The following is a 26,645-nucleotide window of genomic DNA, read 5'->3' on the forward strand; positions in this document are numbered from 1 at the left end:
CAGTTATAATTGTACATGGCTTAGAAGTTAAGAGTAAATACTGCTTTCTTAATTATGATTTTTGAGTAAATGTTTTTTTTCCGAGCTCCGCATGTGGACGTCATGACGTCATGACGTTTTCTCTCTAACCTGAACGACGTTGACAGAAAATTCTGTTCAATATGGCTGCCCTTCTCGAGCGAATGGAGAGCACATTTGGAGAAACTTGTAAGTAAAACGGAACCTTTGTTATGTTTATTTTTTCCGTAAAAAAGCAAGTATATTAATATGTTGCAGGCAAGAACTTCTTTTTGAATGCGCTGTTGTGTTAAAAAGCACAGACCCAGGTGGTGAATAGTTGTTCGCGCTCTTTTTCAAACATAGATTATGTCGTCAGTTTTACCCGATTAAAACAGTTTTACTAAGAATCACACATAAAGGGTCTTAGTGATGTTTTAACGACCCCTTGCCAACGCAAGAATGTTGGCGTTTTTACAACAGCAGCCTCACTGTTCGGCAGGGTTTTTGTTTTTTCTTCTCATTAGCATCATTCAAAAGTGACTTAGCTAGCAGTGGCAACTTCTATCTAAAACAATTGAAATATAGCAAGGTGTTGTATATTTAGTGCGCTGATAAGGTTTTCAATATTTTTATTTTTTCTTCCAAGGCTGAAGACCGAAGACAAAAAGACAGAAGAAAAAAAAAATTCAGACTGCAATTAATTTCAGGTGGAGACAGTAAACACAGGTGAGTTGAAAGATCTATTGAAGAGACCTTTCTTCATGGCCATTAAAACATTTTTAGGTTAAAAGACCTGTGTCATGAATCGCTGTGCGGCAGGCAGGAGTTGGACCCAAAATGCAGGACTCAGACTCAGGGGATGAACTCAAAATCACAGCTTTAATTGCTGGTCACAGAAAACGAGCATACAAAACTAAACTGGGAAAACCTTGCAGAGAGGCACACGAGGAAACACACAGCTTGAGGGACGACACAGCACTGACTCAGAGAAACACAGGGTTTAAATACAATGGGAAGTAACGAGGGGAATGAGACACAGAAGGAGAGCACAGCTGGGAGAAATCAGAACTGACGAGACAAGGGAGCAAAGTAGGATACACTCACATGAGACACAGACCTTCAAAGTAAAACAGGAATTAGCACAGATGCAAACTAGACTAGGGGAGACAGAGCAACTAAGAAACACAGAGGGCAGCTACCAAATACTCAGAACTAAACAGAATACAAGAACACCAAACTAAGACACTACACTAAAGAACAAGCTGGGACAACAAAGAGAACTAAGAACATAATACAAAAAACTCAGAGGCACAAGAAACTCAAAACACTGGGTCACTGACCCAGGACCGTGACAACCTGTTTTTTTTTTTTAATCATGCCCTGGCTTTGTCACACTGAATCATGTTGAAAAGATCTATTTTCATGGCTCCCCCCATTACCATTTCCTTGTACTTCTTTCTACCAGTCTATTTTATTTTGTGACATTAACGTCTTAAATGTACCCCTAATTATTAATAGCTGTGTTAGTATTTATAATGCATTTTTTTTTTTATCATGTGCAGCTCTACCAAGGGTCAGTGGCATAGTTCACCTTTTGTGGTAAGTTATAACACTTCATATGTGGTCACATAAGTAAGTTGTTTCATCAGTTGTTCAGTTCTTATAAAATGTTGTATAATTGTATCAAATCACTGAGGATACATCCAATGTGTAAATCACAATCAACAATTTTACTGTGATATTCGCTCGTGTTTAGAGAATCTCCATTATCTTTGTTACTGAGTTTCCATTTTTGTAGGGCCAAATTTGTATTAAAAATTAATATTTTCATATGATGTGAAATGACTCAATCATTTCTAATTTTTAGAAGAAACCATTCATTAAGTCCCTTAAGGTGAAGATTTCATATATTGATAATGATAAAATTAACACAAATTAAAAGTTTCACTGATAAACACAATTTTTCCTTGCTTTGAACCCCATGTTCTATATAGATTACAGCTCTGATCTGGAGAACACTATTTTAAAATACTGTGTAGGGTTTTTGTCAAATGATTAAGAAACAGACTCTCTGTCACAAGAGACAGAAAGGTTGTATCTTAAAAGAAAAGTCTCCAAAATTTAGTAGAGTCTGATGTCATGCAGTTTCATAAACATGTATTCTCCCCAAAGAATGACACCTGAAAACTTTGCGTTAAATTAACTTTTCTTTTCCCTTTTTAGGAGGCGCCTGATATCAACGTGAAACACACTGCAGTACTTCGTGCCCTTCCTGTATACCTGCGGGAGGAGGACCCAGAATTCTTTTAGACATGTAATGTAAGTGTATTTTTGCATTACTTAAATTCTGCCAGTAAGATAAAACGCTATGGATTTTTTTAAAATACAATTTAATACCCTAGCAGCTACCAAATTGTACAAACAAAATACCCTCTCTTTAGAAAACCCTCACACACAAACACACACAGGTCAGGAGCAGGGCACAGGCGTATCACAGCACTATGGCTATGCTGCAGGTGGCCCAAAAACCAGGCTGAAGTCAAGATTTAGTTTCTTTTTGAGATAAAGTCATGAAATAAAAAATTACTTTTTTTTTTAGAAAAATAATAAAAATACAAATTATGTAATGCAAGAAGCTAACACGTTAATGTACATTTTTCAAAAAAAAAGTAGAGTACCCTAACTCGTTACAAAGTAACCCACTACACTGCTGAATGTTTTGCTAGATTACAGGTCATGCTTGTCACATTCTCTCAAACCAACCTTACTTATTTAATTGGGGCAATCGTGGCTCAAGAGCTGGCAGTTTGTCTTGTAATCAGAAGGTTGCCAGTTCGAGCCCTGGCTCCGACAATTCTCGGTCGTTGTGTCCTTGGGCAAGACACTTCACCCGTTGCCTACTGGTGGTGGTCAGAGGGCCCGCTGGTGCCAGTGTCCGGCAGCCTCGCCTCTGTCAGTGCGCCCCAGGGGGGCTGTGGCTACAATGTAGCTGCCATCACCAGTGTGTGAATGTCTGGATGACTGAATGTGTAAAGCGCTATACAAATACAGGCCATTTACCACTGATACTGTGTCTATTCCAGGCGGACGCATTGGACGAGTCGACCCTCATTGACACTCCAGTTGCCCTTCTCACTGTGGTTACCGACAGCGCTTCCCAGTCCAGTCCATTTTACTTCCTCAAGCATGGCTGTTGTGGTGAAAGGCGACTAGGTGATGCGTGATATTCCCAGATTTGCAGATGCATTTGCTTTATTGTGTGGCTTGATCTATTCTCTGCATTTAGACTACCCCAGGAAGCTGGTTCACACATTTGCCTTTGTCCAAAATATCTTCATGGGGCTTGATGACGGCAAACCCCTGAAACCCCTGCCTACATGCTCTTAAGGAATATAAGGCAATGTTTGTTAGGACACGCACTCTGTTACTGAGCACTTTGTTTGAAGCACTTTAAGCACTTTAAGTTTACTACAGGCTTTGGGTGGATTTAACTCCATCAGTTTACCTAATTTTCCTATACTTGACTGCCTTATCTGGTTATTTGGAAGCTGATCGTCTTTGTACCCATTTTAAAAAATTGTTTTTCATTTCTATTTAAAAAAAAAGTGATTAGTATTTGACTTTTTGTTTTGCATTTTTGTGTATTTTGAGAAAGATGCAATTAGGACTGATGTCGTCCTTTGTGAGTTTATAAAAAGATAAATGTTCTACACAGAATTTATAATGCTCACTTTATGGTGCCAATGTCCATGTTAGTTGTTTTATAAAAACATTTGTGATGTTTTTAAATTTTCATGAAAAAATGTTAAATAAACAAAATGTAAAGTAACTGAATTTCCGTACTTTTTTTTTTGTTAGTAGTCTACACTCAAACATTGAAACATAAATATCTTTTAATTAATAATCAGATAATTTGAGTTTAGGTTGTAATATAATTGCATTGTGTTGCATCAAAATAATAAACTACAAGAAACACAAAAATATTGAAATTAAAGTATACAGTCTTTGAGTAAAGCTCAATTAATAAAATATAATTTAAAATTTTTAGGTTAACAATAAATACAAATTTTGAGTACCCCCATACTTAGAAGATATGAGTTTGTGTACTTAAATCTTTTGAGGTAATCAGTTTCCACAAAAGTTTTAAGTTCAGTCAACTTGTTCGGGTTTACAGTGTGGAACATTATGTTTTTGCTGTTGCGTGCACGCTCCTATAGGTGAGACAGGTAAACAGGAAGCAGACAGAACAGAGGAACCTGATGTTCATTACAGGTGAACTCTGCACACTCACGTACAGGACAGTCACACATTGATTATGAGCTCATAGAACCATGATGACATCATCATTGTGGGCCAATCAGTTGCACTCATTCCCTTTGATGAGGAAGAAAGTTCCAACAGCCAGACCGACCAGACCGAGAGTCAGACCCACTCCACAGAACACAGAGGGTCCAACACCTGGATCAGACTGACCTGACACCTTCACCTCTGGAGAAAGAAAAAAAGATACATGAACCTTAACATCTGGATTTTATATATGAGAATCACCATGTTAAAGCATTTAGCCTATATATTTGATATAGATAGGTCAAGTTTTATTCACATGTATCATAAGATTATGCCACTTGCTGTATGAGCACCTGTTGATGCATACTGCTTGTTGCAAGATTTAATAATTAGGATTGATGTGCGACGTTTGACAGTTTAGTGACCCGTTGTGATAAGGCAAAGCAAACAGTTAATCAAAGGTGGCCCCTCTGCAGATGGCCCTTAGCCAGAGCCCTGACCAGCCCCTGACCAGTACCTGAACCAGCACTTCCTGTTTTTGGCTGGAGGATGGGTGGAAAGTTACACAGCAGCAGGAGGTGGAGTTACTGGCCCCTATAAAGAGGGGAGCCACCGAGACGTCTTCTCTTTCTGTCTGTCTCTATGCAGCTCCGCTGTCTGTACTTAAGGCTCTACAGCCCAGGGTTTGCTTTGCTTACTTTAGTATGTATTGTGTTCCTGTTCATACGATTCTGTTTATTAAACACTGTCTCAAGAATTCTACTCTTTTCCAGAGGATCTTTTTGAGTGATTTGATTTTAATTGGATCTAAAAAGCTGGACCTCCACATTGTTGGTGGGATAAGGTTATCATAGAGTGACCTGACACAAAAATCATTGTCTCAAACTGTCATCTCAGATCAGATCCGGCTGCTCTGTGTAACAACCCTTTTGGGTTATAGCACCACTAGGGGGGGGGGGGGGTTGCCCTAATAATATTGTAATAGCTATGGGAGTCTCCTAGTGGGTGCGTGTTGTTAGCGGCAGCCTGTTGTGTGCCCACCTTATTACTGAATTAGGCAGAGCACTCTGAATTAAATCAGGACATAAAGCACGGTCTTTATCTTGCTTTATGGAATATGTCGATCTGACAACTAGCCCTTAACGGAGCCTCCTTCGAACAACAATATCGGGTTCAAAAGTCATCACAATAAGACATAGCCATATATCAATACATGACATCCCCCTTTTCCTTAGATTCAAACTTTAGTTGTAATAACTTTGATGTCTTTTTTTTTCCAACATTGAACATTCTTCTTGTCTTACTTTCTAACAATAATATTTTCTAACTCCCTCACCACACATGTACCTTTTTTTTTTCAATATATACATGTCGACATACACATATGAACTTGAAACTTGCCAATTTTAAGTTACCTCTTCACCTTAACATGTTATAGTTCATTTCACCACAAAATCACGAAACCTCTCAGGTATCTTTTTAGCCCTCTGTGTCCTACTTGCTCTCTCTGGCCCCTGGGAGCCCTCTTGTGGTGTTGGAGTGAAGGTGTCAGTCTTTGTGGGTGTTTCACCTTCCTCCCTTTCAGGTATTGTGTTTTGTTCGTAGTGTCCTTCTCTGGTCTCACGTGTCTCGTATTTCTTCACATGTGTGGTATTCCGGTGATAGCGAGCTCCTGTTGGTGATTCAATAATGACTTGGTTTCCAGTTCTGCTTACAAATTTGTGTGGTGCTGCGTTGAATGGTGTTGTAAACTTGTCCACTTTGTCTTGTTGAACCAGCACTGTGTCTCCCGTGTCAATTTTTGAATACTTGGCTCCCCTTCGTTCATCAGCAGAAATCTTTGATTTTCCTTTCTGTTCAGCGTCTCTGTCACGCACGTCCAACTCCGTTGTTTTTGCCTCACTGATGTTCGGTAACTTTCCTCTCATTTTGCGGTTGAACAGTAGTTCTGCTGGACTTTTGCCCGTGGTTGGATGTTCAATGCTGCGATACACTGTTACATATTTTCTTAGCTCTCGCTTCCAATCAAGTCCTTCGGCTTGTGCGATCCTGATTCTTTTCATCAATGATGCATTTTGACGTTCCACTTCTCCATTTGCTTGAGCCCATTTTGGTGTAGTTCTTATATGTTTGATTCCATTAGTTTCACAATATTCTCTGAACAGCTCAGATTTGAACTGTGGGCCATTATCAGATTTGATGGTAACTGGTAGCCCATGTCTGCTAAATATACAGTCAATAGAGTCAATGACTTTTTCAGCAGTTGTAGATTACGTTACATCATACTCATAGTACCGACTGTAGTAATCTATCAGTACAAGTATTGAGTGGTTCGAAGGTAGCGGTCCCAGTAAGTCTACCGCCACATCTCGCCATGGTCCATCCGGTAAAAGTGTGTTTCTCAGTGGTTCAGGTGGATCTGGTCTGGCTACTATTTGACATCCGTGACAAGCTTTACAAAATTTTTCTGCAGCTTTGTCCATCCCTGGCCACCAAACGTTTGTTCTGAGATGCTGTTTGGTTCCAACAATTCCTAAATGTCCTTCATGAGCTAGTGACAGTGCTTGAGCTCTGAGGTTTTCTGGCAATACAATGCGAGTTCCCCACAAAACTATGTAGCCGATGACACACAGTTCATTTGCAATGGGTGCATATGTTTTGCATTTTTCAAAGTGTCCATTTTCAATAGCTTTTTGCACTTCTGTTAATTCTGAGTCTGTAGCAGAGGCTTCTTCAACCTCTCTTGTTGTGAGTGCTTTTGGAGTAGCATTAACTGCAACAAATCTCACATATTCTTCAGATTCATGCTTATCTATCTCTTTTGACGTGGTGTCAGACAGCAGTTTGACAGTGAATTCGCAATGTTTTGTTTTCATTTCATTTCATTTATTTATTTATTTCACACTTGGTACAACAATTCAAACAAATCAACCACACTTTCTATCAAAAAGCACTACAACCATGTGTGAAAAGGAGCAGGAAGAAGAAAATATTCTTTCCCGCAATGTGCACTACTTTAAAGTCATATGGTTGCAGTCTGAGAACCCATCTTTCTATGCATGCGCAAGGTTTAGATCTCTGGCTGTATATGACCTCTAATGGCTTGTGGTCTGTGATGAGGTCAAACTTCCTGCCATACACATATGGATGTAGTCTCTCACATGCCCACACCAGTGCTAGGGCTTCTCTTTCTGTTTGAGAATATCTTCGCTCACAGTCTGTTAAACTCCGACTCACGTAGCACACTGGTACCTCTTCTCCGTTCTGTATTTGTATTAGCACTGCGCCCAAGCCTACAGGGCTTGCATCTGCTATGACTATGGTTGGGGCTTCTTTGTCAAAATAGGCTAGGGTACCTGCTCTGGCTAAATCAGTCTTTAGTCTTTCAAATGCTTGCTTTTTAGTGTTGGGATTTCCGGCTCTTTTTAGAGAACCGGCTCTTTCGGCTCGGCTGACTAAAAAGAGCCGGCTCTTTCGGCTCCGAACCGGCTGTTCAGGTTGCTTTGTTGCTTTAATTAATTTATTATTAACAACAATATAAAATTATGGACAAAAGGAATTACTAATGTAAAAAAAAGTGGTTTTATTTATATATGTTTATATATAAATATATGCGGTGGCCCCGCATATAAATTATAATATAAAAACAAAAAGAAGATGCACATTCTCTGTCATATGTGCCTGCATGAATAAACTTTCTGAATCCTTTATCATCTGCAACTGAAAATAGTTGTGGATGATTACTATACATTTCTAATGTGACGTTGTTGTCCATGGCTCTCTTTCTCTCTCTCTCCCTCTCGCTCTGTTCCTGTGCTACTGAGTGTAACTACTGGCCCTCCGCCCTCTTCCCAACACAAAGCACAAGGCTCGCGTGCTGACTGAAGCGGAAAAAAAGTGCGAGAGAGAGGGTGAGAGAAAGAAAAAAAACAAACCCACGGCTCACGATAAGGAGCCGGCTCGCGTCGTTCACGTGAAAGATCCAGCTCTAAGAGCCATTTCGTTCGCGACCGACACATCACTATTGCTTTTGTTCTTGCCCAAATGTAAGCGTATTCTCCTTTCGAGTTAAGAGTCTAAGCGGTTCAGAGAGTGTAGCAAACTGTGGTATGAACCTGCCACTGAAACCTACCAGTCCAAGAAAGCTTCTCTTTTTTTTTTTTTTTTTTTTTTTTTCTAGGAAAGGGAGAAAGAAAGAGGAAGGAAAGGAAAAACAGAAGGGGAGAGGGACAGTGAGAAAGGGGGGGAGAAAAAAAAAAAAATCTCCTGGATTACCTGTTGAGAGAAGAATAGAAAACAAGCAAAAAAACAAAAAAAAACAAAGCAACATACTAAACACAACACCATCGCATTAATCTAGCTAAGTGTAAACAGCAGTAAATACTAAATATTCAATGTTGTTGTGCAGCACGCAGGACAGATGTGATTCGAAGTAGCAGCCAAGAAAGGTGTAATTTAAGTCTACGAGCAGTGAACACCCGTGTGCATACCTGTGTGGATCAGCGCGCTTGTATTCCAAAGGTTTCTCCATGTAACGATCTGCTAGGGAGTGTGGGGGGGGCCACAGCCCCGTCCTCCAGGGTATGAAGCAGGTATGGAGGAGATCAAAACTCCAGACATCCAGAGGCCCCCAGAACACAAAAGACCATGGAAGACCAACAGAGGGGCAGCCGCGCCACTGTCCCAGTAAGAGCTGAGGAGAGTCCCAGATGAGGGTTCACCCAGCAGCCGCGGAGCAGAAGCCAGGGGGAGTTGCAGTGACGCGCCCGTGAGCTCCGCCGGCAGCCAGCTGCGCCTGAGTGACCGAGCCCCAGGCCGAGAGGCCGGGGGCAGCCCACCTCCGAAGTGGACCGAGCGAGCCCCAGGTTCCAGGCCCCGATAAGCGGCCGCCAAGGAGTGAGCCGGTGTGTACCTGGACGCCCACCCCCAGACACAAAGAACCACCAACGCACCGATACCTGAGGGAGTCCGCCACCGGCAGGGGAAGTGGTGGTGGGTGGAGATAGGCCTCCAAACCTTGGAGGGCCTGAGGTGTCCCCAGAGAGGTGGTGTCTGATACCCAACCTGACATATAGACACAGACATACAGGCACACACAGACACAAACATCCATTCCCCCCCTCATGCTCTCATATGCACTCACTCCACACTCAACCAACGTGGAGACAGACATAAAGAGACGCTGTACACACGATCACACTCCCCAAGCGTACTCTACAAACCGGGTCTAGGTGCCCTTGCCCCTGGAGGGGGGAACTGCACCCAGACCCAGGTGGTGTTACCCTTTTCCCTGCAGTGGGGAGAGGCAGACCGCCCCGACTCCGTAGCAGCAGGGAGGCCCCACACCCCAGACCGCAGTCGGACGGCCAACTCCTCCTAGCCCTCCCGCTCCAGCAGGCCGCAGAGAATGGGGGTGGGAGAAGACTCCAAACCTCCCTCCACCCGCTCATTGTAGTGTTGATGCATGTGTGTTCTAAGGTGCAATTAAAACCCAGGAGGGCATGGAGCTACCTGCCAAGGAGCAGCAGGTAAGCGCATGGTCCCTCCTGATAGCCCTCAATGTCTAAGTGTATTTAAAATTGAGAGGTGGGCAACGACGCCAGGGGTGAGGTGTACACCCTGATGGTAATATGGACTCCGTGATTGTGCCCACCCCCAAGATCCTATATGTATGTGTAATGAGAGTGTGAATAATGTGAATGTCTAAGTTGTGGGATAAAATTGAGGCAGAGGCAGCCGGAAGGGGACAGGGGGGGGGGGGGGGGGGGGTAGCCTCCTCTGCACCCTGGTGACATACCCCTACTCCAAGGCCCTGCATGTGTGGGTGGTTGTGGTGGAGCGGGAAGAGGGAGGCAGCTGGAGATGGGGAGGGAAGGAAGGGAGGGGCAGGTAACCCTTCCCTGGGGCCAGCTCCCCCACTGACTAGGTGTGGCCAATTAGCACCAGCTGAACACACTGAGCAGATTAGAAGCTGCAGAGGGACGTAACACTGTCAGAGAAAAGCTGATGTTGATACTTTTAAAGCATTCATGTCTTTTGATGTTTGAGCTAATAAATGGTAGGTCTGAAATCTCTAGATCCTTGCATAGTGCCTGTTCAACATCTAGCCAGGGCTCATCTAGGAAGGTATGTTTTGAGCATTCTGAGATGAACTGAAGCCTGTTGGCTAAGAAGTATTGGTAAAAATTAGGCAGATCTAATCCTCCTCTATCCTTGGTTCTTTGTAGCATTTTTAAGCTGATACGCGGGGGTTTATTTTTCCAAAGGAATTTGGAAATATATGAATCCAGAGATCTGAACCAATCTTGTGATGGTTTGTTAGGGATCATCAAAAATAAGTAATTTATTTTTGGCAAGATCATCATTTTTATAGTGGCGACCCTTCCCATGAGTGATATGGGTAAAGATTTCCATCTAGTCAGATCGCCTTCTACTTTCTTTAGAAGTGGGATGTGGTTTAATTTAGTCAAGTCTGAAAGCTTAGGAGAGACATTAATACCTAAATATTTAATATTTCCGGATTGCAGTGGGGCAGAGGAAGAATTATGGAAGGAGCAGTTAATGGGGAGAACTGTAGATTTTGGCCAGTTAATTGAGTAATCTGAAACTCTTGAAAACCAGTTTATTAAAGTAATTACCTCAGAGAGGTTGGTTTGTGTGTTTTGCAGAAAAAGCAACACATCATCCGCATAGAGACTGATTTTATGTTCTATGTTCTTACATTTTATGCCCTTAATTGTTGTAGCCTGTCTAAATGCTGCTGCTAGAGGTTCGATAAAAATTGCAAACAGTGAAGGGGAGAGTGGGCATCCCTGTCTGGTGCCCCTCAGGAGACAGAAGCTGGAGGATGTCTGGTCATTTGTTCTGATACGAGCTGTTGGGGAATTGTATAATATTCTTATCCAGTTTATGAAAGAGTTTCCAAAACCAAATTTGTGTAAAGTTGCGAATAAAAATTTCCAGTTAACTCTGTCAAATGCTTTTTCTGCATCTAGAGATAATATTGTGGTTTCGATGTTTTTATCGTATGAGTAGTCTATTAAATTAAGTAATCTACGATTAAATTAAGTAATCTACGTTAAATTAAGTAATCTACGTAAACATTGTCAACATGAACGAAGCTTGAATGGTCACTATAGATGGTCTGTTCAAGACCCTGAAGCTCAGGTTTGCAGGTAGACACCAGGCTCTTCTTGATGAAGGGCAGAGTGATGGAAACCAGAGCTTCCTGGAAGATTCTCTTCCTCACCGTGCTGCTGTCATAGTCGTATTTCTTGAGCACTATGTGTTTGACCTTCTCAGTGGCAGAGCTGAGAAAGAAAGCTTCTCACCTCAGTAGCATTCTTCGGTTCTCGGGCTTCCACCACAGCTCTCACTCTTTCTTCAGTTGGGCCGATGCCTTTCTGCGTCAGCAGTATTCCCATGAACACGAGTCTGTCCATGTTGAACTGACACTTCTCTGAGTTTAGTGTCAGGCCACAGTCAGAGAGTCTCTTCATCACAGCATGCAGGCGCTTATCATGGGTTTCCTGGTCCGGCCCGTGTATGATTACATCATCTGAAATGTTCTCAACTCCTTCAGTGCCAGATAGTGCATTGGCGATCTCATGCTGATATTGCTCACTAGCTGATGAGACTCCAAATATTAGCCTTTTGTACCGGTATACTCCGTTGTGCGCTGCAAATGTAGTTATCTCTCTTGACTCCGGGGTAAGCTCTAGCTGATGGTATCCCCACTTGAGATCGAGTTTGGTGAAGATTGCAGAGCCGTTTAGTCCTTGCAAGATTTCATCCACAGTGGGTATGGGGTATCTTTCCCTGATTATTGCCTCATTTGCTTTTCTCATGTCTAAGCACATTCTGATATCTTTGTCACATTTCTTTGGGAGTACCACTACAGGATTTACCCAAGGTGTAGGTCCTTCTACACGTTCTATAATGTCCATGTCGATTAGTTCATTGATCTTTTTCTCCACTGCATCCCTCAAATGATAAGGTATGCGCATCTGTTTGGTGTTTAGCTTTCCTACTCCTTTGAACACTTTTGGATACTTTTCTTTAAGAGTGTGCTTTAAATCTGTGACAGCCGCCACATTTTCACCTATTTTAAACACTCCTAACTTTATGGCAGTATTTTTTTCCCAGGAGTGGTTCACCATTACCGCTAATCACAATAAGTTCATCAATACATGACATGCTACTCATGTTCTTTTCTCTCAAAAAGAAACCTTACCATTGTAACAAGCTGGCACCGGCGATACCAATCTACGCACATGTATGCACGGATGAGTACAGCCGTGGAGACCTTCCTTATAAGGTGTAATGTTGCTGACAGCGAATAAAGGTCTGTTATTGGATTTAACTGACTGGCTTTGGTAACCCCCACACACACGCTCGCTGGACCTGCTAGCCGCTCCTTCCTCGCCAGACAGCTGATACAAAGTGGCGCCCGAACATTTTTCTCTCGATCTTCATCGTCATCCAGACTGACAGACGGTGGGCTCGGATATTTTTCCCGTATTTTTCTATGACCAGCATTTCGGCTGAGGTGGCGTGTTTTTTTTTCTCTTGGTCTGGCTGCACTGGCCCGGCCGATAGGACGCCGTGAAGGAGCTGACTCCCCGCGATTTCAATAATATTCGCAGGCACGGCAGAGCACTGATCCATCGGAGAGTACTCCGTGAGTAACTGTACGGTCCGTCGGACCGCCAACACAGTGCTATTGGACCGTTACGACATCAGCGGCGCTAAAGCTACAGTGACTTTGACTCAGTGTTCATTCAGAGGGACGTGTTGTTTTGTGTGACACATTGAAGCATTGGAGTGTGCACGGACGCTCTCTGTTTGACTGATATTAACGCTTAGGTACTGTGTGTGAACGCTCTTTTCACTTCGCCATAACTTTTGTGGGAGAGAGTGGTTTCGGCCACACTTTTGAAATGGCGTCCCACCTAGACACAAAGTACATCATCCCTCACTCTACACCTCTTGACCTTAACCTTGAAGTGGAAACCTTGGAAAGAGAGGTCGAGAAGCCACGAGTTTGCTTACAAGATTCCCTGGAGCTACAAAAGAGCCTGCTGGAGTGTTTGGATCATGGAGCTACGGGAGAGCCGGGAGAGCGGCCATCCCCCCAACAAACCCCGCCGGTGCCCCTTAATGACCGCTGGTTGGACGGGTACCAGGTAGACTAACCGTTATCATACGGACAAACTTGGGGTTGACTGAGGGTTGGTTTCATGCAAGATATATGTAATGTGATTGTTCTGTTCATAACGGATGATTACTTGTTCTGTTCCACTGAATCCTCGTCACCACAACCCGTGAAAGGCTTTTGATTTTCTATCGTACTGATTTAAGCGACGGGATGTGTTGTATGTTTGACTGTTTTCCTTGTCTATGATCATCTCTGGAAGATGAATAGGCCGTAATACTGCATGTTCTGCATTGTTTGCTTCAAGCACTAATTTTGTTTATTGACTGTACCAATGCTGTAAGGTAAGGGTGTATAACAATTGCTCCACAGCCTGCTTACTACCTGAAGTAGCTATGTATAGTGAAAAAGGGTTGCGGGAGGAGGGTCACCTGGGTCCGGCTTCTAATTGCCGGGGGGGGGGGGGGGTGGAATGTAAAAGCCCTTTTGGGTTATAGCACCACTAGCGGGGGTTGCCCTAATATTGTAATAGCTCCTAGTGGGTGTGTGTTGTTAGCGGCAGCCGTTCCAAGCTGCTCATGCTCTTTTCTCTCAAAAAGAAACCTTACCGTTGTAAAAAGCTGGCGCCGGCGATACCAATCTCTGCGCATGTATGCACGGATGAGTACAGCCGTGAAGACCTGGCTTATAAGGTGTAATGTTGCTGACAGCGAATAAAGGTCTGTTATTGGATTTAACCGACTGGCTTCGGGTTATTCGGCTAACCCCTACACCACACGCTCGCTGGACCTGCTAGCCGCTCCTTCCTCGCCAGACTGCTGTTACAACTGGGTCTTTACATGTGTACCACTGTCAGTGTTTTTTGTTTAAATAAAGTTTTCTCACCATAGATCTTGGTCAGTGGTTCAGTCAGGGCCAGATGTTGCACTGTGCAGCTGTACACGTCTCCCAGCTGTGGGGTGAACTGCAGTCTGGAGATCTGGGTGAAGGGTCCATCTTTGTTGGGATAGGGAACGTTGATGCTGGATCCTTCTGTGACCTTCTGTCCGTTCTTGGTCCAGGAGACATTCACAGGAGCAGGATAGAAACCAGTCACGTGACAGATCAGAGTGTTATTCTCTCCAAACTCCACCTCATCTCTGGTGTAGAACATCACAGCTGAAGGAGCAGCTGTGTACAAACACATCAGGCAGAGGATCAGAGCTTCAGCTGGTTTCCATCAGCAGGTGATCGTGATAATAATAAACATCAATAAAATGTTCAGGTGTTGACTCAGATGATGCCATCATTGTATGTGTGAGAGAAACTAGTCTGAGGTCAGACTCATGAATAGGGATGGGTATCGTCTAGGTTTTATCTGATACCGGTGCCAAATCGGTACTTTTGAAATGGTGCCGGTGCTCAAACGGTGCTCAAACCGGTGCTTAAAGAATGGAGAACACAAAATTGGTCCAAAAACCTCTCATGTTCAGCTGTTTTTTTGTAAAAAGATAACAATGTTAGCTTTTTCTGCAGCTATGGGGCATATATGGTATCACTCTTGGCTGGAAGCAGTGCTTAAACAATGGAAAAAACACAAAATTGGTCCAAAAACCTCTCATGTTCAGCTGTTTTTTTTGTAAAAAGATAACAATGTTAGCCTTTTCTGCAGCTATGGGGCATATATGGTATCACTCTTGGCTGGAAGCAGTGCTTAAACAATGGAAAAAACACAAACTTTGTCCAAAACCCTCTCATGTTTAACTGTTTTCCACTTTTTCTTTGGTCATTTTAGCCTTTTTGGCCAGGGTGAAGGGAGTATCTGCCATCACACAAGAAGACAGCTGCATGTAACTACGACAGTGTTTGCTAGTTCACCTTACATGCATTAATGTAATAACGTGGTTAGCCTCACGCAGAGAAGAACGGCTGCTGCTGCCGTCATCATTTCTGCTAGACTGGCAGGGCTAGGGGCCACGACTCTCCTCTTCGGGTTCTTGGGGGATGTTGCTAACTCCGGGTCAGATAACAGGCACCACACCCCCAGTAGATGTGCTCGGTGCTCGGTCTCGCAGCAAGCTATAAAATACGGCGCATTTCTGGGCTTTTAAAAAAAACGCTATGCATCGCCAGGTGTTTCATCGGATTCGAGGTGTTACCTCCTTTGACAGTATCACAGTATCAGCTTAAAGCACTTGTTGCAGGCTGCTGAGTTTGCATATTTTGCTGTGAAGTACAGCCAGACTTTGACCGCTTCGCCTTGGACATTTTTAATCTGTAGCTCTGCTCTAAAAGAACGTACGTACCTGGGCCCGCCTACTATCCTCGGAAACGTAAAATGACTGGCTAGAAGTGTATCACAGCTCAGGAAAAAAAAAGCACCGAAATAAAGCACCGAAATGTGCGCTGCTTTTCGGTCTGGTTACTACCGTTTATGTCAGAACCGGTGCCATCATGGCACCGGACACTGGTACCCATCCCTACTCATGAAGTTAAACTACAGAAAAACGAGCACACACAGATGTTCTGTTCAGCTTCAGAGAAACTAAAAGGAGTGTTATGGCCCGTCTAGGCGCGGCCAGACCACAACATAAAGGGTGATCCATCCCCGTCCAACCCCAAGCAGGACGTCACACACTTAATATTTTGGTGACAGTGATTTATTTACAATAAGTGCAGTTAAACAAAGGAAGGGAGCATATCATAACTTCAGGGTGAACCCAAGGCCAAAACAACAAACAAAAGGTAGGCTATCTCAGGAATAAACACAACTTACCTACTCAAAAGAACTAAACCAAACGACAATCACTTTCCTCCCTGCCTAACAAAAACAGGAGAAAACTGATCAAACAAAAAGGCGGTCCACCCCTACATGCTCTTACATTAACCAACATGGTAACATAGTGACACAGTGAACGGTCTGCCGGTTGGGTTGGGCCAAGGATAAATGAAGTGGCAGTCCCCGGCGGACTCTTCTTATCCACTACCTCCCGGTTCTCAGCCAATCGGTGCGAGCCATCCACCCTGGATGCACATATGATTAAGATCACAGTCGTAACAAGGAGCAAAAAAAAAAAATTAAATGTGATCTTTAATCTAAATACAAATATAAACATATCAGGTGTAAGTTTCTGTACACATGAACAGTCTGAATGTCTTTAAGGTGGAATGATTTCATATAGTTAATCAGTTTGAAGCTGGAAGATCTTTATATAAATATCCCATAAGGCTCATACAACCTAGGTCCTTTGACTTTTGTTCGCTGTTGAAATCAAATCAAATCCAAAAAATTTTATATAGCACATATTAAAACAACAATGTTGACCATAGTGCTTCACAGTCAGTAATAGCATCCATCCATCCATCTTCATCCGCTTTATCCGAGGCCGGGTCGCGGGGGCAGCAGCCTAAGCAAAGAGGCCCAGACCTCCCTCTCCCCAGCCACCTTCTCCAGCTTATCCGGGGGAATACCAAGGCGTTCCCAGGCCAGCCGAGAGATATAAGGACCCAGGACCCAGTAATAGCATGAGACAATTAAAAGAAACAATAAGACAGGACAACAAACAATAGGTAACAACACAACAAGCTAGATTTAGATTTAGATTAGATTTAAGTATTTATTGTCATTGTCAGGAACAATGAAATTGCGTTTGGGGCTTCCATACAACCCATAAATACAATAATGAAGAAAATAATAAATACCCCTTAAAACCCAAGTGTAAAAATTTAACCCAGTGTGACTCCAGTGCAATAAGACAATCCTTAGCAACAACATAAGAACATGACAAGTAATGTTCATAAGAAATTCAGACAAAGACCTGAGAAACATGACAAAGTACAACAATGCAACCCATTCAATATTATTGTACTGTGAGATATGATGTCAGATATGATAGTTATCTATTTAAGAAAGAGGGGGGGGGGGGGGGCAGGAGGGGGGAAAGAGAATAAAGATATGATGCAACAATGCAGACCAGTTCAGTGCTATTAAGAAGTTGGATATGGTTATTGTCCGTGAGAGGGGGGCAGAGAGTTCAGGAGCCTCACAGCCTGTGGATACAGGCTGTTGGCCAGTCTGGATGTTCTGGCCTGTATAGACCTGTACCTTCTCCCTGAGGGCAGCAGATGGAAAAGGTGACGTGCAGGGTGATGTTGGTCCCGCAGGATACTGTGCACCCTCCTCAGACAGCGAGTGGGGAAGATATTACTAATCTCTGGCAGACTTGTTCCAATAATTCTGCCAGCTTCTTTCACCACCCGCTGGAGTGCTTGCTGATCGGCCTTGGTGCAGCTGGGGAACCACACTAGAAATCCATACATCAGAACGCTGCTGATGGCACAGTTGTAGAAGTTCAACATCAGAGATCTGGGAATGTGTGCGCTCCGCAGTCTCCTCAGGTAGTAGAGGCGCTGTTGGGCCTTCCGTGCAACTGAGGTGATATGGTTGCCCCAGGACAGGTCCTCGGTCACAGTTACCCCCAAGAATTTAAAACTGCTCACCCTCTCCACCGCCTCACTGCCAATGAAGAGAGGCAGATGGTTGTTATGACCCTTCTTCCGGAAATCTACAATGATCTCCTTGGTCTTTTTGGTGTTTAAGACCAAGTTATTGTCGTGGCACCATGACTCTAGTTGTTGCACCTCTGTCCTATAGTTTGTCTCATCGTTGTTGGATATAAGTCCGAGCACTGTAGTGTCATCGGCAAACTTAACAATGAGATTGGACGCGCAGGAGGAAATACAGTCATGGGTGAAGAGAGTGTATAGCAGAGGGCTCAGAACACACCCCTGAGGGGCACCGGTGTTGACCACAAGGGTGGAAGAGGTGTTCTTACCCACTCTGACACTCTGTCTACGGTTAGTGAGGAAGTCCACAATCCAGTTGCACAGAGAGGAGTTAAGTCCCAGTTGGTGGAGTTTGGGACGGAGTTTGTATGGCCGGATGGTATTAAAAGCCGAGCTGTAGTCTATAAAGAGGAGCCGTGCATAGGTGTTCCTGTGTTCCAAGTGCTTCAGTAATGTGTGCAGCACTGTGGCGATCGCATCCTCGGTTGACCGGTTCTCCTTGTATGCAAACTGGTGCGGGTCCAGGGATGGTGGAAGAGCAGCTCTGATGTGTTTAATGACCAGTCTCTCCAGGCATTTGGCGGGAATGGGGGTGAGTGCCACAGGTCTGAAATCGTTCAGACATGTGACATTTGACTGTTTTGGGATGGGAACGATGGTTGCTGCTTTGAAACAGGATGGCACCAGTGAACAGGACAACGAGGTGTTATATATAGAGGTGAAGACGTCCGCCAGGTCCGCAGCACAGTCTTTTAGCACCCGGCCCAGCACTCCATCTGGCCCGGCCGCCTTCCTGGTGTTAATGCTCCGGAACACACGCCTCAGCTCATGAGTGCTCAGGACTGGAGCAGGGTCGGTTGAGGGGAGAGGGGGCAGGACAGGGTCGGTGTTCTCCCTATCAAAACGGGCATAAAAGAGATTTAGATCCTCAGCCAGAGTAGAACTGTCGGCTGAGGGTGATGGTGTTCTCCTTTTGTAGTCCGTGATAGCCCTGATGCCCTCCCAGACCTGCCTTGGGTTTGTGTTGTTCTCAAACCTGGCCTCGATCCGCCTCCTGTGCTGCTGCTTGGCAGTCTTGATGCCTCTTCTCAGGTTGGCCCTGGCAGCACTGTATGCCTCCTGGTCCCCGGATTTGAAAGCATTGTTCCTCGTTCGAATAAGTTGTCGAACTCCGTGTGTCATCCAGGGTGGATTATTAGGGAACACACGGAGTCGTTTCCAAGTTGTTACATTGTCCACACAGAAACAGATGTAGTCCAAGACAGTGGAGGTGTAACTGTCCAATGCGACACGATTGTCAGTGTCCTGCACCTTGAATACATCCCAGTCTGTGCAGTGGAAGCTAGAACAGCCAACTAGTTAGAATCAAAAGCCAAAGTAAAAAGATACGTTTTAAGACGTGATTTAAAAGACTGGATCGACTCGGCAGTACGAACATGAACAGGGAGGTTCGTCCAGAGTCTTGGTGCCACGGTTGCAAAGGCCCGGTCTCCTCTCAACTTCAGTTGAGACCTAGGTTGTGCTAGGAGACTGTGATTGGAAGATCTAAGTGCTCTGTTGGGACTGTATAAGTGGAGGAGTTCAGAAAGATAGCTGGGCGCTAAATTATTCAGAATTTTAAAAGTGAACAAAAGAATTTTAAAATCAATGCGATATTTAACAGGGAGCCAATGTAGTTTGGCTAAAATTGGAGTGATGCGTTCATAGATTCTCGTACCTGCTAAAAGACGCGCAGCTGCATTTTGAATTAACTGAAGCCGTTAAAGAGAAGAGTGTTGGAGGCCCGAGTAGAGGGAGTTACAGTAGTCCAGTCTGGATGTGATAAATGCGTGGACAAGCTTTTCAAGGTCCTTTAAAGGAAGGAACGGCTTTGCTTTGGATATCTGACGCAACTGGCAAAAGCTGTTTTTTTACCACAGTGGAGACGTGTTTCTCAAGTTTAAAAGAGCCATCCAGGAACACTCCGAGGTTCCTTACAGTGAGCGAGAGATGGCTAGCGAGAGGGCCTAGGGCATCAGCTAACTGGTCTGGCAGAGTGTGACTACCAAAGACTATGATTTCGGTCTTATTCTCGTTCAATGTAAGAAAATTATGTGATAACCAAATTTTAACTTCATGCAAACAGTTGAACAGAGGTTGCAAAGAAGCAGTCACATCGGATTTCAGAGGTGAATAAATCTGGGTATCATCGGCATAACAGTGAAAAGAGATGGTTTATTTTTTTAAAATTATTCCCAACGGCAACATGTACAAAGAAAAGAGCAGGACCGAGCACAGACCCTTGAGGCACACCACAGTAAATAGGGGCAGAAGGCGAGGAGTGTTGCCCCATAGCAACAGAGAACGACCTCTCTGAGAGGTAGGATTTAAACCAAGTTAAAGCCGTACCTTTGAGACCAACAACATGTTCCAATCTTGATAGAAGAATGTTGTGGTTAACCATGTCAAAAGCAGCAGTCAAGTCAAATAAAACTAAAACCACAGTCAACAGTTAAAAGAAGATCATTAAAAACTCTAAGTAAGGCTGTCTCTGTGCTGTGGCGAGGTTTCAAACCACACTGAAACTTTTCATTAATACCATTTGCATCTAAAAAGGGCTGAAGTTGTTTTAGAACTACCTTTTCCAATATTTTGGAAATAAAAGGGAGTTTGGAGATCGGCCTGTAGTTAGTGAGAGCATTAGGGTCAAGTTTTTTCTTTTTCATAATAGGTTGCACAACAGCATGCTTAAAGACAGATGGTACACAACCTGATGACAATGATGCATTCAGCAGAGATAAGATACAAGGACCAATAACATGTAGAGCTTCCTTAAAGAAACGAGAAGGAAGAATATCATGCGGGGAACCAGAGATTTTGAGATGATCAATTATGTCTTTTAAAGCAGAATAAGACACTGGCTCAAACTGTTGAAAGACAGTCAAGCATTCAGAGGCTGGAACTGGGTCTAAAACTGACGATGAATGAGATGGATGAGAAGCCCTTAGAGCTGAGATTTTTTCAGAAAAATACTTTAAGAATTTATCACAAAGAGCAGGGGAAGCATCCCTATAAGTGACAGTGCAAGGGTGAAAGGTTCCAAGATGGCGCCGCGTATGGATGCCCTGGTGCTTCAGTGCATTACTTCTGTCTTGTTTTTGTGCATAACTTCTGTGTCTGGGCACTCCTCTGGATATTCTTACACCAGAGAAGAGCTTCTTAACCACAGGACTACAACACCTGTGGATTTACTTCCAATATTTGTCGCATCTGCGGCAGATTTACTGCAGACTCTGATCAGGAAAGTGAGATGCCGAAAGAGAGGTAAGCGAGCCGGCGCACTCGTGCGTTTGAGGAGACGCGGACTGCGAACTGCTCTTCCTGGGATCTTCCTTTCCAATGTACGCTCACTCGGGAATAAGATCGACGAACTTGCCCTGATGAGAAGCATGAACAGAGACTTTGCCTCCTCCTGTGTGTTATGTTTTACGGAGTCGTGGCTCTGTGAGGACATCCCGGACAGCGCGCTAAAGCTGGAGGGCTTTCATCTGCTGCGCGCGGACCGGCAGGCCGCTCTATCCGGTAAGTCCAAAGATGGAGGTGTCTGCTTCTACATCAATAGTGGCTGGTGCACAGATGTGACAGTGATTGCTCAGCACTGCTCCTCCTCTCTGGAATACCTTTTTATTCACTGCAAACCGTTTTATTCTCCGCGGGAGTTTGCTTCATTCATCCTGGCCGCTGTTTACATCCCGCCAGACGCGGATGCGCAGGCAGCTCAGGGCGCACTCGCGGAGCAGATTCTCCACATGGAGCGGACATTCCCGGACTCTCTCATCATTGCTCTTGGGGACTTTAACAAAGCCAATCTGAGCCATGAGCTTCCGAAATATAAGCAGTATATTAAATGTCCGACCAGAGAGGAGAGGACATTAGACCACTGTTACAGCACGATCAGCGGGGCCTATCGCGCGGTGCCCCGCGCTTCACTCGGACTTTCTGACCACGTCATGATCCACCTAATCCCCGCGTACAGACAGAGGCTGAAGCTCTCCAAACCTGTCGTGAGGACTAAAAAACTGTGGAGCAACGAGGCTGTGGAGGAGCTTCGCACGTGTTTGGAGTCTACAGACTGGGACACAATGAAGGCTGCTTCTAACAGCTTGGACGAGTTTACGGACACTGTCACCTCCTATATCCACTTCTGTGAGGACAGCATCGTGCCATCACGCACCAGGGTGAGTTATAACAATGACAAACCCTGGTTTACTCCTAAACTCAAAAAGCTGTGGCTGGAAAAGAGAAAGGCGTTCAGAAGCGGAGACAGGGACTGCTACAGAGAGGCCAAGTACAGGTTCACTAAAGAAGTGGACATTGCTAAACATCAGCACTCTGAGAAGATGCAGCAGCAGATCTCAGAGAATGACTCGGCCTCTGTGTGGAAAGGTTTTAGGATTATCACCAACTACAAGCCTAAAACCCCCCACTCCACTGACGACTTGCTCTTGGCCAACACCCTTAACGACTTCTACTGCCGTTTTGACGAGCCATCAGGCAGCCTTCACACCTCCAACGGCCCCAACAATAGAGACACTTTGGACACTCATTCCCCCACCTCTCCCCCCTCCATAGAGCCATCACCACCTTCAAACACTTCACCTACAACACCCCCCTCCTCACCCCACACAAAAGAGGATTTCACACCACCTCCTCCCACCACAACTCTTCATATTCATGAAGCAGATGTGAGGAAGCAGTTTAAGAGTCTGAATGCTCGAAAAGCTCCCGGCCCAGACGGTGTGTCTCCTGCCACCCTCAGACACTGTGCAAACGAGCTGGCCCCAGTGTTTTCTGGCATTTTCAACTCCTCACTGCAGGCATGTCATGTGCCTGCCTGCTTCAAGTCCTCTACCATAATCCCTGTCCCCAAGAAACCTAGGATCACTGGACTAAATGACTACAGACCCGTGGCTCTGACATCTGTGGTCATGAAGTCATTTGAGCGCCTGGTTCTCTCCTATCTCAAGACCCTCACGGCCCCCCTCCTGGACCCCCTGCAGTTTGCATACAGAGCCAACAGGTCTGTAGATGACGCAATCAACATGGCCCTACACTTCATCCTGCAGCATCTGGACTCCCCAGGAACCTACGCCAGGATCCTGTTTGTGGACTTCAGCTCTGCCTTCAACACCATCCTTCCAGACCATCTCCGAGGCAAGCTTTCCCAGATGAATGTGCCTGATCCCATCTGCCGGTGGATCACTGACTTCCTGACGGACAGGAAGCAGCATGTGAGGCTGGGAAAGAATGTCTCGGACTCCCGGACCATCAGCACCGGCTCCCCTCAGGGCTGTGTTCTTTCTCCTCTGCTCTTCTCCCTGTACACCAACTGCTGCACCTCCACCCACCAGTCTGTCAAGCTAATCAAGTTTGCAGATGACACCACCGTTATTGGACTCATCTCGGACGGGGATGAGTCTGCCTACAGCAGGGAGGTTGAACGTCTGGTGTCCTGGTGCAGCCACAACAACCTGGTGCTGAATGCCCAGAAGACAGTGGAGATTATTGTGGACTTCAGGAAGCACACAGCTCCACTCCCCCCCATCATCCTGTCTGACACCCCCATAACCTCTGTGGACTCATTCCGCTTCCTGGGTACCACCATCACCCAGGACCTGAAGTGGGAGCCCACCATCACTTCCGTCATTAAGAAAGCCCAGCAGAGGATGTACTTCCTGAGGCAGCTGAAGAAATTCAACCTGCCAACACGGACGATGATGCAGTTCTACACTGCAATCATCGAGTCCATCCTCACCTCCTCCATCACCGTGTGGTACGCTGGAGCCACTATCAGGGACAAACAGAGACTGCAGCGTGTTGTGCGCTCTGCTGAGAAGGTGATTGGCTGCAGACTCCCATCTCTGCAGGACCTGTGCACCTCCAGGACACTGGGGGGTGCAGCTCGGATCTCAGCTGACCCTTCTCACCCTGGACACAGTCTGTTTGACCTGCTCCCCTCAGGCAGGAGGCTCCGGTCCATTCGCACCAGAACCTCTCGCCATAAGAACAGTTTCTTCCCCTCTGCTGTCGGACACATGAACAATAACCGTATGACTGTTCCTACCACTAACACATGACCCTACGCTGTGTTCACTGCATCATTCCATGTTTGGCACTGATCACCACCTGCACTCATGTATATATCATGTATATATTTATCTACTTAGCACTTTTAATTCTTATTCTTATTTTTATTTTTTCATGTCTATTTAAGCGTAATTTATGACAGTATGTTTGCACTGAAGCACCGCAGCAATTTCCTAATGTTGTAAACCTGCTCAACATTTGGCAATAAAACCCTTTCTGATTTCTGATTTCTGAAAGGATACATTTGTGGTATACCAGTGTTCAGAAACACCCTTATTACTTTAGCATTACTTTAATATAAATTCACGGTTGACCCGGGACCACTGCTATGAGTCACACTATGCAGCATAAAGGCCGTTTCACATCGTACATAGCATGCGCTGTGCTCACCGCTAACTAAGAGTGAAGGATCCAGAATTTGTTGCGCTGGCTGCTGAGCTCTGCTTGTATATCGTTTTTTAGCGGGCGCTCTAGGTGTACTAGATGCACCTGATCCTTGTCGTTTCATAACATCTATCTCTCTGACTTTATCTCCTCTCACAGAGTTTGTGTTGTATTATGTTCAAATGCTTAATAAAAACGTATCGCTCATTCATAACGAGGGAAGCTTTGTAACTGTCCCGACTAGTGAAGAGTGTCATTTCCACAACACTGCTTTCCCTCCGAGGTCGACCGCGCCTTTTGAAAACACTCTGGAGGTCCCTGTTTCAGCACGTCAACCTGTGAGAAAATGTTTACTTGGACACAGAGATGTTTTCTTTCATGGTGTGGTGATAAGAGACGTGAAAGTGCATTTATCCTTCAGGGACCTGCAGCTCAGTAACGCATCCCTCCGACAGCCAAACCCACCTGTTCTCTGATTGGATAGTTCAATTTGTGATTGACATGACATTGACCAATCAGATGAAAGGAAGGAAAATCGGGTCAAAATTTGTACTTGTACGTTGAAACTTGAGTGCAGAGTTTCACACGTATTTTTTTTGCTATGTGCACACACAAAACTTTTTTACGCACACACAAATTATTTTTACACATACAAATCGTGAATTACAAGTACAAAATATTTATGACCACAGTTTGAGCCCATAGTGTTAAATATTGTATTTACTGTGTTTTGTAGGGAAGTCCTTCATCCTCACACGACAAATCTTTAGGTTCTGTTGGCAGACCTGTACCTCATTCACAGCTTGATCATAACCTCCTGGGTAAGCCATAGGATCAACAAAAGGAGGTTGAGGGTAGATTTCCTTCTGTTTGTTAAAGTCTGCGTAGGCAATCTCTTCACCATCCAGTCCATACATGTCCTCTGCATCAGAGTCTGAACAGCCATTTATATGAATGTCACTGTGCAGACCTGAAATGAAACACTGATCAATACTCTGCTGTCACTGTGTGAGAGTTTAAAGAGACCAACTCACCGTCAGCAGAGACACAGAGGACACAGGAGAGGAAGAGGAGCAGCTCCTTCATCTTCATCAGCAGCTCTCTGACAGTTAAACTCTGAGTGTGTGTGTGTGTGGGTGACCCTCACAGTGTCAGTGTGTGAAGTCTCTGAGTGAACTGACTGACTGAAGGTGCAGCAGCAGCTGAGCTCTAACACAGAGCAGGCAATCACAGAGCTCACAGCTCATGATGTCATCAGTGTCCAGGCAGACAGGAGTTGAAGGTGAATACGATCAAACCCACACAGCACCAATAAATAATCAATATTTATAGACTGTTCAAAATAAATTTCACCTTGATCAGTTTCCACTTTGAGGATCTTCCAAATAAAACCAATATTTCATTTTAATCAGTTTAATAAAATTATTCAGTTTGTTTAAAAACATTTGGAAAAAGACTGTAAAATATGAATTTATGTCTTATGGTATTATGGTTGCTGAAGATTAACTACTGATTTGATATCAGGTGTGTGACATCATGACATCTAACCCCATCAGACTCAAAGATCATACTGAGTACCAGTGTTGGTCAAGTTACTTGAAAAAAGTAATCAGTAACTAATTACTGATTACTTCCCCAAAAAAGTAATCCCGTTACTTTACTGATTACTTATTTTCAAAAGTAATTAATTACTTAGTTACTTAGTTACTTTTTAAAAACACGATTTACAACCTGAATAGGTGATAAAGCGATAGATCTTTCAACCCAATTCTACTTTTTCTACATAATCCATCATACAAAATGTAATCAAATGGAAAAGTCTCCTTTTAAACTTGTTTTATTAGTTTTAATCTTTTAACTTTATGCATTAAGCAAAACCTTAATTATGCAACATTCTCTGACTGGAAGAAATTAGTTTAACATTTAAACTTATTTTCTGCACATTCCAGCACATAAAATAAAATATTTTTTTGTGTCTTTACACTCACTCTTTCAAATAGATGCAAGTAAAACACAGCAGAAAATAAATAAAGTCAAAGATTCAGCGGTCCTGTTGCTCTATTTTCACCTGTAAAGCAGGAGTGGGGTAGGCGGAGGTTTACCCTGGTGCAGGTGTGCTGCGGTCAGTTGAAGAATCCGCGAGTTTCTC

At 44.3% G+C, this 26,645-nt stretch overlaps 2 protein-coding genes across 2 annotated transcripts in view; one reads left to right on the plus strand and one right to left on the minus strand.

Moving 5' to 3' along the window:
• Positions 1-26,645, plus strand: part of LOC146672878 (uncharacterized) — a 210,235-nt gene that overhangs the window by 110,945 nt on the left and 72,645 nt on the right. The window lies entirely within an intron of this gene.
• Positions 4,195-25,645, minus strand: LOC146672884 (H-2 class II histocompatibility antigen, A-U alpha chain-like). The gene is made up of 4 exons (XM_085401615.1): positions 25,531-25,645; positions 25,221-25,466; positions 14,327-14,611; positions 4,195-4,488 (listed from the first exon to the last, which is right to left on the minus strand). The coding sequence occupies exons 1-4, from the start codon at positions 25,586-25,588 to the stop codon at positions 4,358-4,360; spliced, it is 720 nt and encodes a 239-aa protein (XP_085257741.1). The 5' UTR covers positions 25,589-25,645; the 3' UTR covers positions 4,195-4,357.

The sequence above is a fragment of the Rhamphochromis longiceps genome, linkage group LG3 (genome assembly GCF_057381845.1).
Source record: "Rhamphochromis longiceps isolate RC_006_pf linkage group LG3, R_longiceps_female_GT1.1, whole genome shotgun sequence".
NCBI lineage: Eukaryota > Metazoa > Chordata > Actinopteri > Cichliformes > Cichlidae > Rhamphochromis > Rhamphochromis longiceps.

Excerpts from the sequence above, each read along its gene's own strand:
- LOC146672884 (XM_085401615.1), bottom strand. The coding sequence starts at position 25,588 with ATGAAGATGAAGGAGCTGCTCCTCTTCCTCTCCTGTGTCCTCTGTGTC. Across the intron at positions 25,467-25,530 it reads CCTCTGTGTCTCTGCTGACG|GTCTGCACAGTGACATTCAT; the intron begins GTGAGTTGGTCT and ends GTTTCATTTCAG. Across the intron at positions 14,612-25,220 it reads GGACTTCCCTACAAAACACA|CTGCTCCTTCAGCTGTGATG; the intron begins GTAAATACAATA and ends GTTTGTACACAG.